General features: G+C 38.3%; 2 protein-coding genes across 2 annotated transcripts in view; both read right to left on the bottom strand.

Annotated features, from left to right (window-relative positions):
- LOC117474106 (major histocompatibility complex class I-related gene protein-like) overlaps positions 1-14,514 on the bottom strand; it is a gene marked incomplete at its 5' end in the record, with an annotated part of 183,941 nt that overhangs the window by 21,314 nt on the left and 148,113 nt on the right.
- Positions 3,608-13,381, bottom strand: LOC117474115 (transmembrane protein 106B-like). The gene is made up of 8 exons (XM_034120156.1): positions 13,298-13,381; positions 11,223-11,414; positions 9,136-9,199; positions 8,517-8,676; positions 7,673-7,813; positions 7,482-7,531; positions 7,094-7,147; positions 3,608-6,511 (listed from the first exon to the last, which is right to left on the bottom strand). Exons 2-8 carry the CDS (start codon positions 11,404-11,406, stop codon positions 6,373-6,375), a joined length of 792 nt encoding a protein of 263 aa, XP_033976047.1. The 5' UTR covers positions 11,407-11,414; positions 13,298-13,381; the 3' UTR covers positions 3,608-6,372.

Below are 14,514 nucleotides of genomic sequence, written 5' to 3'. Positions count from 1 at the left end.
AGGCTCCGTTTATTATTATATAGAGTCGTTATCAATTTGTTTTAAAGCTCAATAAATAACAAAGAAGACCTTTGACCGGCACTTTTCTCATTTTGTCTGGAAGATTTAAACATTAACGGACATGTTGACCGGCAAAAGAAAATTGTAACGGAAACTCTGCTTTGTATACTGCAGGGTAGCTTGTGAATTTACTCCAGGTGGAACTAAAGTCTGATTTAAGAATTCATTATATTTCACATCATTCATCCACATCTGTGAAGTAACTAAAGGGATTAAATACATGTAGTGGAGGAAAAGTAACTTGTTTTCTTGTCTTCTTTATTTGTCTCAGTGTGTGGACGTGCTGCCATTGTAACATTCACACCGTCAGACAGTGGGTGTTTCTCAATCGCGAGTAAAGCTGCTTCAGAGCCACTATTTCAAGCATACTACGTCATCGAGTGCCGCCGAAGTACTGTTCCAATCTCCAGCATGCTTGGAAATCTACCGAGCCCGGCATACTCCGTATGGAGAAATATCGAGGCTGCACATGAGTAGACTCCGCGGTCTTAAAATCCCCACAATGCTTTGCGCACGGACCAATTTCCCCAAATCTGTGGCGGAAGATGTAAGGCGGGGCCTCTCATATGACGCACACCTGCACACTTGCTAGCCTGTTCCACTCTTCGTTTTCCGAATGCCAGGAAGTATTCTTGACTCGCTTCTGAAGCAAGATGCTCGGCAGACATGTGCTACCAAGCAAGCGTACTCGCGATTGAGAAACACCCAGTGTCTGTCTTTAAGGTCCTGAAGCTCTGAAGTAATGTCCTTAAAGAGAACACAGACTTCTACCCATCACAGAAACACACTTCATGTATGTTCTTGTAGACTGTGATCTAACAGAGGATCCTGAACTTTAACTCAGATCAGTGAACAGGAAGGAGGACTTTAAGATAAAGAGTTTGTTTTCTAACATTTCTATAACCTGCAGGTCAGTCCTGGAGCTGAAAGACTATCACACTTTAAACTCACACAGCCCATAAACACATGAAGCACTTCTTATTTCCCAACGTAAAGAATCAAAAGACTCACGTGCAGATGTGCAGTGTGGGCCTACTATTCCCAGGAGAAGCAGAAACAGCAACATCTTCATCTTGATCGAGGCTTTCTGTGTGAAAGGTTCTTTATCCACAGAAACACAGCTGTCCTTTCTGCAGAGCGGGATGTCAATGAGAGAGACACACAGAAGGTTCAAGGTTCAAGGCTTTTATTGGTCATGCGTGCAGAGCTACAGTGTAGTTATGACGATGGAAATCTTGGGTCACAGGCTCCTCCAACAGAGCAACACAATAACACAGAAAAACAGCAAGTAAATACAAAAAGAAAAATAGTAAAAAAGTGAAATAGTGCAATAAGAGTCTATATACTAGTGATTGGAATATGATATATTAGATACATAACTTCTAAGTAGCAGCCAGATGAATGTTATGGATGTTGTTTCAAAAGATCAGGTGTTTAATAGTATTATTGCCTGTGCAACACAGTCTCACTCCCTGATAGTCCAGTAGCGACGCTTGGTCAGGGTCCTTTGGCGTGCAGATGTGACGCGCCGAGTCTCCTTCAGCTTCATTTACGGACGCAAAGAGCTTTCAACTGATTGCAATGTATTCCCATCGGCGGCGGTATTTGACGCTCAGGGAAGCACCGCATAGGTCCATGTCGGCGGCATTTAAAGGCAATGTGAGCGTCCATTCCCATTGGATAACGGAGAATTTTACACCCGGAAGTAACTATTCTCCTTACTGTCGATTGATTTCACAGTGATATCTGCACTACTCATCAACTCAAAAACACCAGATTATCCTTGTTAATTACACAACATTGATTGGTTTAAATTGTGTGCAATGCTTTTGTGTTTTTGCCCTTCGATTCGGAGAAACAAATAGTTTTACCGGGGTTTAGGATGGCCGAAGACACTACACTACCCATAATCCTCAGCTATCGTTTGGGATGACACCAGTCCCTTTGCTTGACAAACCCCGTGATTAGTCCTCAAGCTCTGTGATTGGTTGACTTCCAAGGGGTGATGGGGGTCTTTTGGGAGTTAACATCAGCTCCGTCTGAGCCAATGAGAATTCAGTCTGAGCGTTGCGTCACTTGTTGCTCGGTAAATCTGGCTCACTCAGGTTGTGTATGGAAAGTGAAAGCTGATCTTGACTCAAGTACAAGATCTGAGTAATTCTACTTTTACTGAAGTACACGATCGAGTACTTCTTCTTTTCCTAAAGTACAAGATCTGAGTACTTCTACTTTAACTCAAGTACAAGATCTGAGTACTTCTACCTTTACTGAAGTACAAGATCTGAGTACTTCTACTTTTACTACAAGATCTGAGTACTTCTACTTTTACTCAAGTACAAGATCTGAGTACTTCTAATTTTACTCAAGTACAAGATCTGAGTACTTCTACTTTTACTCAAGTACAAGATCTGAGTACTTCTACTTTTACTCAAGTACAAGATCTGAGTACTTCTACTTTTACTCAAGTACAAGATCTGAGTACTTCTACTTTTACTCAAGTACAAGATCTGAGTACTTCTACTTCTACTCCAGAACAATGTAAGAGTACTTCTACCACCTCTGTTGAACTGTTAAAGCAACATTTCAAATAATAAATGCTATTTGTCTAAAAAGCCCTTTCTTTATAACTTACATTTATTTTTAGTTTTCACGTTTAGTTTAGTTTATTCCTCTCTTCTGTATGCACCTGTCCCTCGACAAAAAGCAACGGGATTTCTCCAGAGGATTCTGGAATATTGTAAAAAATAAGATCTGTGGAAAACGAACCTGTTTGATAAATGTTTTGTTCAGCCGGATAATCTCCACATGTCTACCCTACTTTTATAATTTTCGAATCATAAATCTATCAATAGATGTCAGACCCAACGCGGACCAAATGTATTGATATTAAAGTGACTGTTATTTTGTACATATTGATTGTTGTGGTTTTTTTTTTATCTTAATGTGTGCATATGTGTCTGTTGACTGTGTATATATAGGATATACATATGTAATACATATTTTATACATATCTGTATTGCTGTATAATTTTACATTCGGGATTGTTGGAAACGTCATTTCAATCTGTCTGTAAACACAAACTGAGTAAGATTGACATTAAAGTTGACTTTGACAACAACACAGCACTCGATCAGAGGCGGCGTTCGTTGTAGCCGGGGATTTTAACATTGCTAACATGAAGAAAGTCCTGCCGAGATACTTACAAAAGATCAGCTGCCCGACGCGCGGCGGAAACACACTGGACCATGTATAGTCCCCTTTCCACATGGATATAAGGCTCTCCCTCGCCCTCCCTTCGGCAAATCACACCACATCTCACTGCGGCTGCTGCTGCCTGCTTACAGGCAGAAACTGAGATGGGACAGACCGGTGACTATACAACGATGGAGTGAGGAGTCAGACTGCTTTGCATCTACAGAGTGGTGTGTGTTTGAGGGCAACAACATCAACACACACACGGACACGACTAGAAACATCTCTAGTCGAGGGCAGCTCTACCCCTCACCCTATGAATACTTGTGTATACAAATAAAAACATTCACAAAGATTTAGGTTGTAAAACTTTATTAATGCTCCCACAACAAACAGTCAGTATGAGCTGTGAATAACAACATGTGACTCAGAGGTAGGAACCTGTGAGGGTGAAAAACATCCGAACCCTTCAGTACAAAACGCCATGAACTGTCCATGTATGAATACTCATTTATAAACAACACAATGTTCAAATCATTCATTAAAAATACTTTTCAAATGAAGGATTCTTCGTCCAAAACGTCTACAAAATAAATTATGTGGACAAAATATTTCTTGATATTTTGATGTTAAAGTAGAAGAAGTGATTATTAACAAAGAAATCAACACGTGAATTATTAATAATTAAATACAAGACGCCCTAAATTATAAGATTTATCAGCAGGAAACAAAATATTAAATATTAAATTAGGAAATGTTAGAATTTCTGCTGAAATAATTATAATTATTATAAATAATGATAATAATAAAACAAAAGGTTTCAGGGGTCTATGTTGCGAAAAATATATTAATTTAGTACAGATTTTAAACAGAGAAAACTTAGCGAGGATTTAATAATTTTAGGAAAATAATTGCTGAATATTTTGATAATTAAACAAAAGCTTCTGTCACTTATGAAGCAGCTTTTTTTACTGTGTGTTTAAAATATTATTTATTCATTGATTTCTTTTGGTTTTGTTTTTTGACAGATTAATCAATAAGTTGCAGCAGAACAGCATCTGAGAGAAAAAGCTGATTCAACGTTTTATATTCAGTTAAAACGCTCAGTTTAATGTGAAAAATCCTCTTTAATTAAAGTGTAATAATCTTTATTGCGCTTCTATAACCGTGTTGTTTACAGAACCGACGCCCTCTGTATTTATAGGGTCATTTAAATCCTCTGATAGCTAACGGACTTCTGTAGAGGAGCTCGACTCTGTTTAAACTGTGGTTATTAGCAGTTAGCAGTTAGCAGTAAGCAGTGGTCATTAGCAGTTAGCAGTAGTTATTAGCAGTTAGCGGTGGTCATTAGCAGTTAGCAGTAGTTATTAGCAGTTAGCGGTGGTCATTAGCAGTTAGCAGTAGTTATTAGCAGTTAGCGGTGGTCATTAGCAGTAAGCAGTGGTCATTAGCAGTTAGCAGTAAGCAGTAGTTATTAGCAGTTAGCAGTAAGAGGTGGTTATTAGCAGTTAGCAGCTGTTATTAGCAGTTAGCAGTGGTTATTAGCAGTTAGCAGGGGTTATTAGCAGTTAGCAGCTGTTATTAGCAGTTAGCAGTGGTTATTAGCAGTTAGCAGTAAGAGATGGTTATTAGCATTTAGCAGTGGTTATAAGCTGTTAGCGGTGGTTATTAGCAGTTAGCGCTGGTTATTAGCAGTTAGCGGGCAAGCTAAGACGTTTTTTTTTCCTTCTATCTTTAAAATAAATGCAGCAGAGGTTCCTTCATTTCTCTATAAAGTTAAAGACAACACATAGAAATGTATGACGTGTAATAATGAGCATCTAACGACCAAATATCAGACGGTGAGTCAGCAGAAAGTGAGCTAAATAAAAACATTAATTCATAACTTCTTGCGTTCGAAAGATTGAGGTTAATAAAGTTATTCAAACATAAAGTGCGTTCATCAAGCTTTTATTGATTTAACAATCTGTGTGTTTCCTCCTCTTAAATAGATCTTTGTGAAGCCACTTTAATATCGGTGTATGTCAATGTGAGGGGGGGGGAATAATTTACATTAACTGTCTGAAATGTTAGTTCACTTCCTGACACACCTCCATGTTGTGAGAAATGTAATATCTGATTACCTAGAGAGGTGCAGGAATGAGTCCTAAACCCTTGACATGACTCACTTCCTGTCCCCTGGTCTGGAGGTCAATGGTTTTCTGGATGTGTTTTTGTTTGTTATCCTGAAATCACGTCAGTAAATACCCCACCGGTGAGTTCAAAACACGGAGATGGTGCCTTCAGGGACCAGTTTGCTGGTTAACATGTACGTGTGACATCATTGTTATTGTAGCTAGAATTTTTGTATATAATCTCATGTTTGATGGTATTCAATGGCATCTAGAAAGTCTTCATAATTACTACCTTAATGTGTATTTCCCCTGAACGCAACACAAACACTTCTCCTCCTATGTTAGTGTGGTAATTAGTCGTTACTGGACCCTTTCTTAACGAGCCACAAACACAGACAGTGATTGTTATTGTAGCTAGAATTCCTTTACACTATATATATAAACTCATGTTTCTTAATATTAAATAGCATCCAGAACTGTGTTGAAATGATGACATGAAAACTCATAATTACGACATTAATGTGTCTTTCCCCTGAACGCAACGCTCCTCTATTAGAAACACTTCTATGTTAGTGTGGAAGTGAACAGAAGGAATAATTGGACCCTTTCTTAACGAGCCACAAACACAGACAGTGATTGTTATTGTAGCTAGAATTCCTTTACACTATATATATAAACTCATGTTTCTTAATATTAAATAGCATCCAGAACTGTGTTGAAATGATGACATGAAAACTCATAATTACGACATTAATGTGTCTTTCCCCTGAACGCAACGCTCCTCTATTAGAAACACTTCTATGTTAGTGTGGAAGTGAACAGAAGGAATAATCGGACCCTTTCTTAACGAGCCACAAACACAGACAGTGAAGTGGCTTTTTCTTTTCAGACGGACAAATCAGAAGACGTTCGTGGACTCTTCAGTGTTGGAATAAAGAGCGTCCGTCAGACATGAATTTGAAGCTATGAAGACAGCAGTGTGTGTTAGTGTTGATGTGATCAGCTGTTACTCGTTAGGCTGCTGCAGGCTGAGCACTGAGTCTCCCGCCCTGACGGAGGTGGTGTTTCCTCCACAGTCCACGTACTGGTACATCTCCTGAGAAACCTGCTCCGCATGGCCGAAGTACGTCGTGGTGACGGTCACTCTGCAGAGGGGAGGAGCAGGGGAGAATGAGCATTACAAGAAATCAGGGGCAAAATCTAAAATAGAGTCAAAATGTAGAATCAGAGTAAAAAAAATCAGGATCAGAATCAATAATCAGCATTAAACAAATCAAAATCTATATCTGAATCAAAAATCTGCAGAAAACCATTGAATACAAAATTAGATTCAAGTCAGAAAATAAAAACCCTGAATCAGAAATCAAGATAAAAAAATCATAAAAAAATTAAGAAACAGATTCAGAAATCAAAATCTGAATAAATAAATCTTGAGGAAACATTTGAGTAAAACATGTGATTCAAGTCAGAAAGTGAGAACACTGAATTAGAAATCAAGATCAAAAAATCATAAAGAAACAGAATCGTATCAAAAACCATCATAAAAAAATAATCAAAAATCAGAATTAAAACTTGGAATTAGAAAAACGTAATCCGTCCCACAGCGGGGACATGTTAAAGTGTAACACGAGAGGAAGCAGTGGCAATAAAAAACTAATATAAAATAGTAAACTAACAATTTAAACGAACAGAAAGCAGATTTTAATAAAGTAGAAGTAGAAACTCACTGCATCATCACCACGATGTTGTGCACCCTGATGGTCTGCAGCGTGCAGTAATCACTGGAATACAGAGGAAAGGTCATGGGGTCATGGGGTCATGTGATGTGGATCAATTTAAAGAATCACCACCAATACTTTGCTCAATGAGGAACCAGGTGAAAAACAACAGGCATTGAAAAATGATTTGGTTCATGTGTTGTAGAGAATAGACATGTTAAATGCATGTGGAGTAGAAGATGAGTCAGAAATGAAAAATAAATCTTATTATTCAGAGGATAATGTAGCCTTAGATAGATCTGAATATAAATGGTGTTTTTAAACCTCTTTAACCCAGAATAATTTGATAATTTAATCAAAAAAATCGTAGTTAAAATGTGATGATAAATGTACTCACTACATGTAGTTCATCTCATCTGCGATGATGGTGGGGACCATGTAGTCCATCTGGAACAGAAACACACCGTCAGAGACACACACACACACAGGTACACACACAGGTACAGACACAGGTACACACACACAGGTACAGACACAGGTACACACACACACAGGTACACACAGGTACACACACACGTACACACACACCTGCTTCATGTCCAGAGGGCTGATGGCCGTCGTGTTGCTGATTCGTGATTTCCCGATGACGGTCTTTGCGAACTGAACCTGCGCCGTGATGTTAGCGACTTGCACCGAGTAGTAGTTGTTGTTGGTGATATTCAGAGTGTTCTGCAGGGGGGAAAGGGTGAAAGGTCAAATCAGGAGGAAAATATTATTCATTTATTGATTTATTTTGGGTTTGGGACAGATTCATCAATAAGTTGCAGCCCGACAGCATCTGACAGAAAAAGCTGATTCAACGTTTTATATTCAGTTAAAACGCTCAGTTTAATGTGAAAAATCCTCTTTAATTAGAGTGTAATCATCTTTATTGCGCTTCTATAACTGTGTTGTTCACAGAACCGACGCCCTCAGTATTTATAGGGTCATTTAAATCCTCTGATAGCTAACGGGACTGTAGAGGAGCTCCACTCTGTTAAAACTGTGGCTATTAGCAGTCAGCATTATCACATAAACCGTATTTAATTTTGTCTTAATTTACATTATTTAAAATCTATATTCTATTGACATGTGTATTGACTTTTTGCACTACTTTTTATTTTGTATTTTTATCCTTTCTTTTAGTCAAAAAATGTTTTGGTCAAATTTATTTTTTGTCAACTTTTGTTTTTTTGTCAACTTTTTTTTGGGTCAAATAATTTCTTTTTTCAACTTTTCCTTTGGGTCACATTTTGTTTTGTTTTGGGAATCAATCATTTATTTATGTCAACTTTCTTTCTTGGTCACATGTTTCTTAGGTAAAATGCTTCTTTTGCTCAACTTTTTTTGGGGAGGCTTTAATATCACTCATCATATATAATATAATTCTGACCGTGATGTTGAGGTAGACGCTGCGCTTGTCCTGGTTGTAGCTGACGAACACCGACTTCACGCCGACGTAGGAAACATCGATGGATCGAGGGAAGAGGAAGAAGACGGCGAGGCTGGAGAGGAGCAGGCAGACAGCCACGGACGCTGAGACGTACAACTTTCTGCAGAGCACACAAACACATCACCGCCTTAATACACAGGCAGAGAGCCACGGACACTGAGACGTACAACTTTCTGCAGAGCACACAAACACATCACCGCCTTAATACACACACACACACACACACACACACACACACACACACACTGACACACACACACACAACAACACTAAGCTACGTTCATCATATTTACAGCACCGTGCAGGTAATGGTTTTAAACTACCTGGTTAATATTTGGAAATATCCTGCTCACGTTTATGACCCACACAGTATTATAATAATCACAGGAAATACAATTATAAAAAGACACAAGATGCTTGAACAAGAACAAATAAAATAAAACTGAGACTTTTAAGACATTTCTTTGATTAGGAAAGCTAGAATATATACGTTTTAAGTCATTATGATTTCTCTTAACCCTTAAATCCCTGTGTAATCACACTAAGTGTAAATACTCACGTCCTGCGGGGCCTCAGCCTCTGGTCGCTGTAAGGGATCAGAGCCACCAGTTGGTTCTCCTGTCCTGAAACAGAACCAGAGAGTCAGCTGTTAGTGGCAAGAGTACACATCCTTTCCTCAAGTAGAAGTACAGATACTCGTGTTTAAAAATACTCTGGTGAAAGTAGAAGTACTGACTAAACTTCTTTACTCAAGTCAAAGTAAAGAGGGCTTTGAAATGTACTTCAGTAAAAAGTACCCATAACTAGCAGCTGTTTTAAAGAGTACCTGACCTCCCTTTATATTAATAGAACAATAATGTCATTGTTAGCTAATGAATGTTTCCATGCTGAACAACGGCAACATGACAACGTTTTCATTGGTCCCTCTTCTTTAGAGAAGACCAGGAAATGATGGATACACGGATCGTGTTCAAATCAATAGGCACGCAATGACTCTAAATAATAATGATCACGCCACCAAACACACATTCAAACTAAAGGAACCAGCCTGTTTGGGAAATGTGAGAAGTAGAAAGTACAGGTATTTGTGTTCAACATGTAAGAAGTAGAAAGTACAGGTATTTGTGTTCAACATGTAAGAAGTAGAAAGTACAGGTATTTGTGTTCAACATGTAAGAAGTAGAAAGTACAGGTATTTGTGTTCAAAATGTAAGAAGTAGAAAGTACAGGTATTTGTGTTCAAAATGTAAGAAGTAGAAAGTACAGGTATTTGTGTTCAAAATGTGAGAAGTAGAAAGTACAGGTATTTGTGTTAAACATGTAAGAAGTAGAAAGTACAGGTATTTGTGTTCAACATGTAAGAAGTAGAAAGTACAGGTATTTGTGTTCAACATGTAAGAAGTAGAAAGTACAGGTATTTGTGTTCAACATGTAAGAAGTAGAAAGTACAGGTATTTGTGTTCAGAACGTAAGAAGTCAAAGTAAAAAGTCATCAGGAAAATAAGTAGTGGAGTAAAGTACTGATACCAGAAACATGTACTTAAGTACAGTAACGAAGTATTTGTACTCCAATACTTCCCACCTCTGCTCAGCTGTTAGTGGGAATACCTGGACCTCAGTGGTAATACAAATCTGATTCAGTCTTTTTACTTTCTGACTTGAATCTAATTTTTTTGATCTGATTTCTGAATCGTTTTTTGATCTTGATTTTTTATGCTGATTATCGATTCAGATTTTTTTTTGCAGTGTTGTTTTTCTTGTAGTCTTTGTGCAACGTGTAGTAGCTCTAAATATTGTTTTAGTACTAGAGGTAATAGTGTTTTCTTTTATAAGAAAGCTGTTTTTGTTTGTCATTATTTAAATGTGTAAATTGGCTGGTGAGCCCTCTTCATTCTTTTAACAATTAAACATTATCTGCTAATGTTTCCAAATCAGTTTCCTCAACACAACAGAGTGGAGAACGAAGTGTCCCTGTAGGAGATTAATAAAGTATGTCTTCTTCTTTCCTCCCGGTTATTTTTATATTTTGTTACTTCCCTTTGTACCCCTAGTTTAGGAGGGAACGTAACACATGTCTATGAAGTGTTTTGATATTACGTCATGACGCAGCAAATCTGGGTCAGCTCCGTTGTTCCCCCGTTTTTAGAGATGTGGGTACGGAGGAGAAGAGAGAGGGGTTTATTTCCTGACACTTTGTGAGTCTCCTGACACACCGGGGACACACGATGATGTAGAGAAGACATCACTTTGAGAGTCTCCTGACACACCGGGGACACACTGATGTAGAGAAGACATCACTTTGTGAGTCTCCTGACACACCGGGGACACATGGTGATGTAGAGAAGACATCACTTTGTGAGTCTCCTGACACACCGGGGACACATGGTGATGTAGAAAAGACATCACTTAGTGAGTCTCCTGACACACCGGGGACACATTGATGTAGAAAAGACATCACTTTGTGAGTCTCCTGACACACGGGGGACACATTGATGTAGAGAAGACATCAGGAAGTGCATTTTGCATGATAGGAGACCTTTAAGAAGTCAGTAAAGGTGTGTTACCTCTGGGGATGCGTCCGGTGTTTAGTGTTTCTTTTTGTTTTGTTATAATAATAATATATTGTATTGTATTGTGTTGCTATACCTCTGGGGATGCGTCCGGTTCCCTGGCAGGTGGGACATGTGACGCTGTCCCGTCCCGTGAACTCAACGTACGGAAACGTAGAGACGTCTCCCACCTTCTCCTCCTCCTCTTCCTCCAGAGGAGACGTCATGCTGTCCTGACCCTCATCGGGCTGCTTCGTGAGGAGAGAGAAAGACTTCCCCATCCTCACATCTGCAAACACAAACACTGTGAGTCAAACACCAACAGGTGCAGAGATGAGGTCACTGGGGGGGGAAAAACTCAAAAAATGAAAAATAAAATCTTAATTCAGAGTAAAAAGTGAAATTTTTCAAAATGACATATTGCAAAATGTACTTCCTTACAATCAGACAGTGACTTTACTCCTCGTAATTTGACTTATTTTTCAAAATGAGAATTTTTCCACAAGAAGTCAAATTACGAGGAAAAAAGTCACTATCTGAGAGAAAATGTCAAATTCTTAAAGTGGACCTATCATGCTATATTTGAATAATATAGTGTTGGACCATACCTATATAAGGCATATTTCTACTTTTTTTTCTTTCAAAATACCAAACAGATCATGCATTTTAGCCATGCCTCATTTTGCTCAATTTGCACTTTTTTATCCCTGTTTTAGCAAGGGCTGATTCTGTGAGAACAGCACCATCTACTGGCCTGGCATATGTACTACAGCGTCTCCAGCGCTTTCGAACGGCAATGGCCGTGGCTGTCTCCTCCTGATTGGTGGAGTTGGCCCAATAGCCGTAGCGCCACCGTCCTGACGTCAGGACAGTGTTCGAATCTGGATCAGTTTTTATCAGATCCGTTGCAGCCCCTTTTTTAGAGATTTGGGTATGGAGGAAAATAGAGAGGGTTGTGTTTTCTGACACTTGGTGAGTTCCCTGGAACACCGGGGACACATATTCATGTATAAAAGACGTACAAAAGTGCATTTTGCATGATAGGTCCCCTTTAAGTAACGCTCCCATTCTGAAAAAAGTCCTAATCCTGTCATAAATCTGAAATCTAAGAAAAAAATGAAATTTTGAACCAAATAAGAAATTTAGGAAAAACAAGTCATAATCTGAGAAAAAGTCAAATTCGAAGGAAAAAATATATATTTATGAAAAAAAAGTGAAAATCTGGTTAAAATTCTAAATGTGATAAAAATAAGTCAAATTCTGAGAAAAAAGTGAAATTTGAGAAAAAAAGGAACATTTGGGGAAAGATTTTTAAATTGTGAGAAAAAAGTCATAATCTCAGAAAAAGTCAAAAATAAAAAATTAAAATAGGATTTTTTTTTCCAAAATTCTTAAAAAAGTCCTGATTCTGGGAAGAAAGTTAAAAAGTTCTGGGTAAAATTCTAAATGTGAAAAATAAGTGAAATGAATGTTTCAAAGGGGATTATCCTGCTGATGCTCAGGTCTGCTCTGATTGGCTGGCTCTGTGTTGTGGCTGTCAGTTAGCTTGTTAGCTACAACTAGCTGACAGCTAATCCCCTCTGAACGGTAGCTCAATATCTCAGTAGCATTTAGCACTGTGCACTTTAACCTGGAGCTAACGGCCTAACAGCTGAGATAAGATGGAGCTTTATTAATATAAATCAGGAGTTAAAACAGCAACAGGATAAGACAGAAACACAGAGGGAGAAGACATGAGAATATTCACGGGGATAATCAGAAAACAGCTCAGAATAAACATGTATTTACAGCAGGAATACAAGTAGAAAAAACAAAAACAAACAACGTGATTTAAACTCCGGTCAAGGTTCAGATATACAGATATGAGGTTAAATCTACGTTAGCATCTCATGTGTCGGGAATTGAACTACAGACAGAGTCGATGTAGCTCAAATGTTACACAATAACACATTAATAACACATTAATACGTTAGTGTTGTTGTCAGAAAACAGCAGTTAGCTTCGAGCTAACAAACTCTAAACTGGTTAGCATTAGCTGTTGCTAACAGCAGCTAGCTCGCTGGTTTAATATACAGACTCCAGTCCAGGAGGAGTTAAAGTGTGTAAAGAGGTGATGTAAAGCCCCTTTGTGTTGTACCTTAGTGTGTAAAGAGGTTATAGTTAGAGATGTACCTGCGTGTGACTCTTTATTTATCACCTGGATCCTGTTTGTTTATCCTCCGACAGAACAGACATGCGCACTAAGGATTCTTCTTCTTCTTTGGATTTAATGAAGGGGTGGAAACGAGCGTTAGAGGTGCATTACCGCCACCTGCTGGATGGAGTGTGGACTAGCAGGGACCCGGACAAAAAACAACAAGTACATGATCTTAATCAATGCAGCATTTATACATAAATAAGGCTGTATATTTATCCTCCTCATCACTAAATATGTTCTTGAGATGTAACTAACATTGTCTCTGTTTCTCTGGGTGATCCACAGATTCCTCTAAAGATTAAACCACAAGTTTCCCAATGAAGTGCCTCTCGATTATTGGCTGATTGCAAACAATTAAAGGTCTATAAAGACTTTGCATCATCACGTCACCAGATCACCACTTGTGGAAGATTACAACCATGTTTAAGGTATTTTAAATTATCCTAATTAGCCCTGTTTCACCGAAATAATGCAAAAAAAAGAAAAAAGTCCATTTCTGGTAGCCGGTACTTTATGCACGTTTTATGGTTTCTATAGGCTTTTATAATCAATTATCTCATGTTTATAATGTTTCTATTGTGTTTTCTCTTTATGTATTAATAATAATAATAATAATAATAATAATAATAATAATAATAATAATAATAATGCATGTTATATAGAGCTTTTCCTGGTGCTCAAAGCGCTTAAATATTGTCTCTGTATGTCATGTACTTCCATGCCTTTAGCTTCGTATTGTTATCAAATTGAATGCATCTCGCTGTGCATTACATCGTTCTCTATTGCAGGCAGAAGACATTTGCTGAATTGTAAGAAAGACTGTGTATTGCACATGTCTCTATCTGACTGTTTAAAGAGTGAATCTGATGCTCCATATAGTCCGACAAAGAGCAGCAACATCCTGCTTCGTGACTTTAACACAGTATTTGATAGATATGTGGCAGAATATCAGGTACAAACTAGTGTTTCTCTCTCCTGTTTCCTGTCCTCTAACCACAGAAGTAACCTGAACATTTCCAGCATGAGTAACTTCGTAGATTTGTTCAAATGGGTCCAAACGTCCTTGTTGTTTTTCTAAAGTCAGAATGTGATGAGCGATGCTATTTGTGGGGAAAACTTCTGAAGCAATGATGGAGTCAGGACTCAGAGAGACACGAGGAGAGCTGGAGCTTTGATGGAGTCAGGACTCAAA

Source organism: Trematomus bernacchii, unplaced genomic scaffold (assembly GCF_902827165.1).
Source record: "Trematomus bernacchii unplaced genomic scaffold, fTreBer1.1, whole genome shotgun sequence".
Taxonomy (NCBI): Eukaryota; Metazoa; Chordata; class Actinopteri; order Perciformes; family Nototheniidae; genus Trematomus; species Trematomus bernacchii.
Note: the sequence above shows the minus strand (reverse complement) of the source record. Positions and strands in the feature narration are given on the sequence as shown.

What these genes read in the sequence shown, in the direction of transcription:
- LOC117474115 (XM_034120156.1), bottom strand. Translation starts at nt 11,406, where the DNA reads ATGGGGAAGTCTTTCTCTCTCCTCACGAAGCAGCCCGATGAGGGTCAG. An exon ending in AACCGGACGCATCCCCAGAG is followed by an intron (nt 9,200 to 11,222) that starts GTATAGCAACAC and finishes GTTCTGTTTCAG; the next exon opens with GACAGGAGAACCAACTGGTG. An exon ending in GCCCTCTGGACATGAAGCAG is followed by an intron (nt 7,532 to 7,672) that starts GTGTGTGTGTAC and finishes TTTCTGTTCCAG; the next exon opens with ATGGACTACATGGTCCCCAC.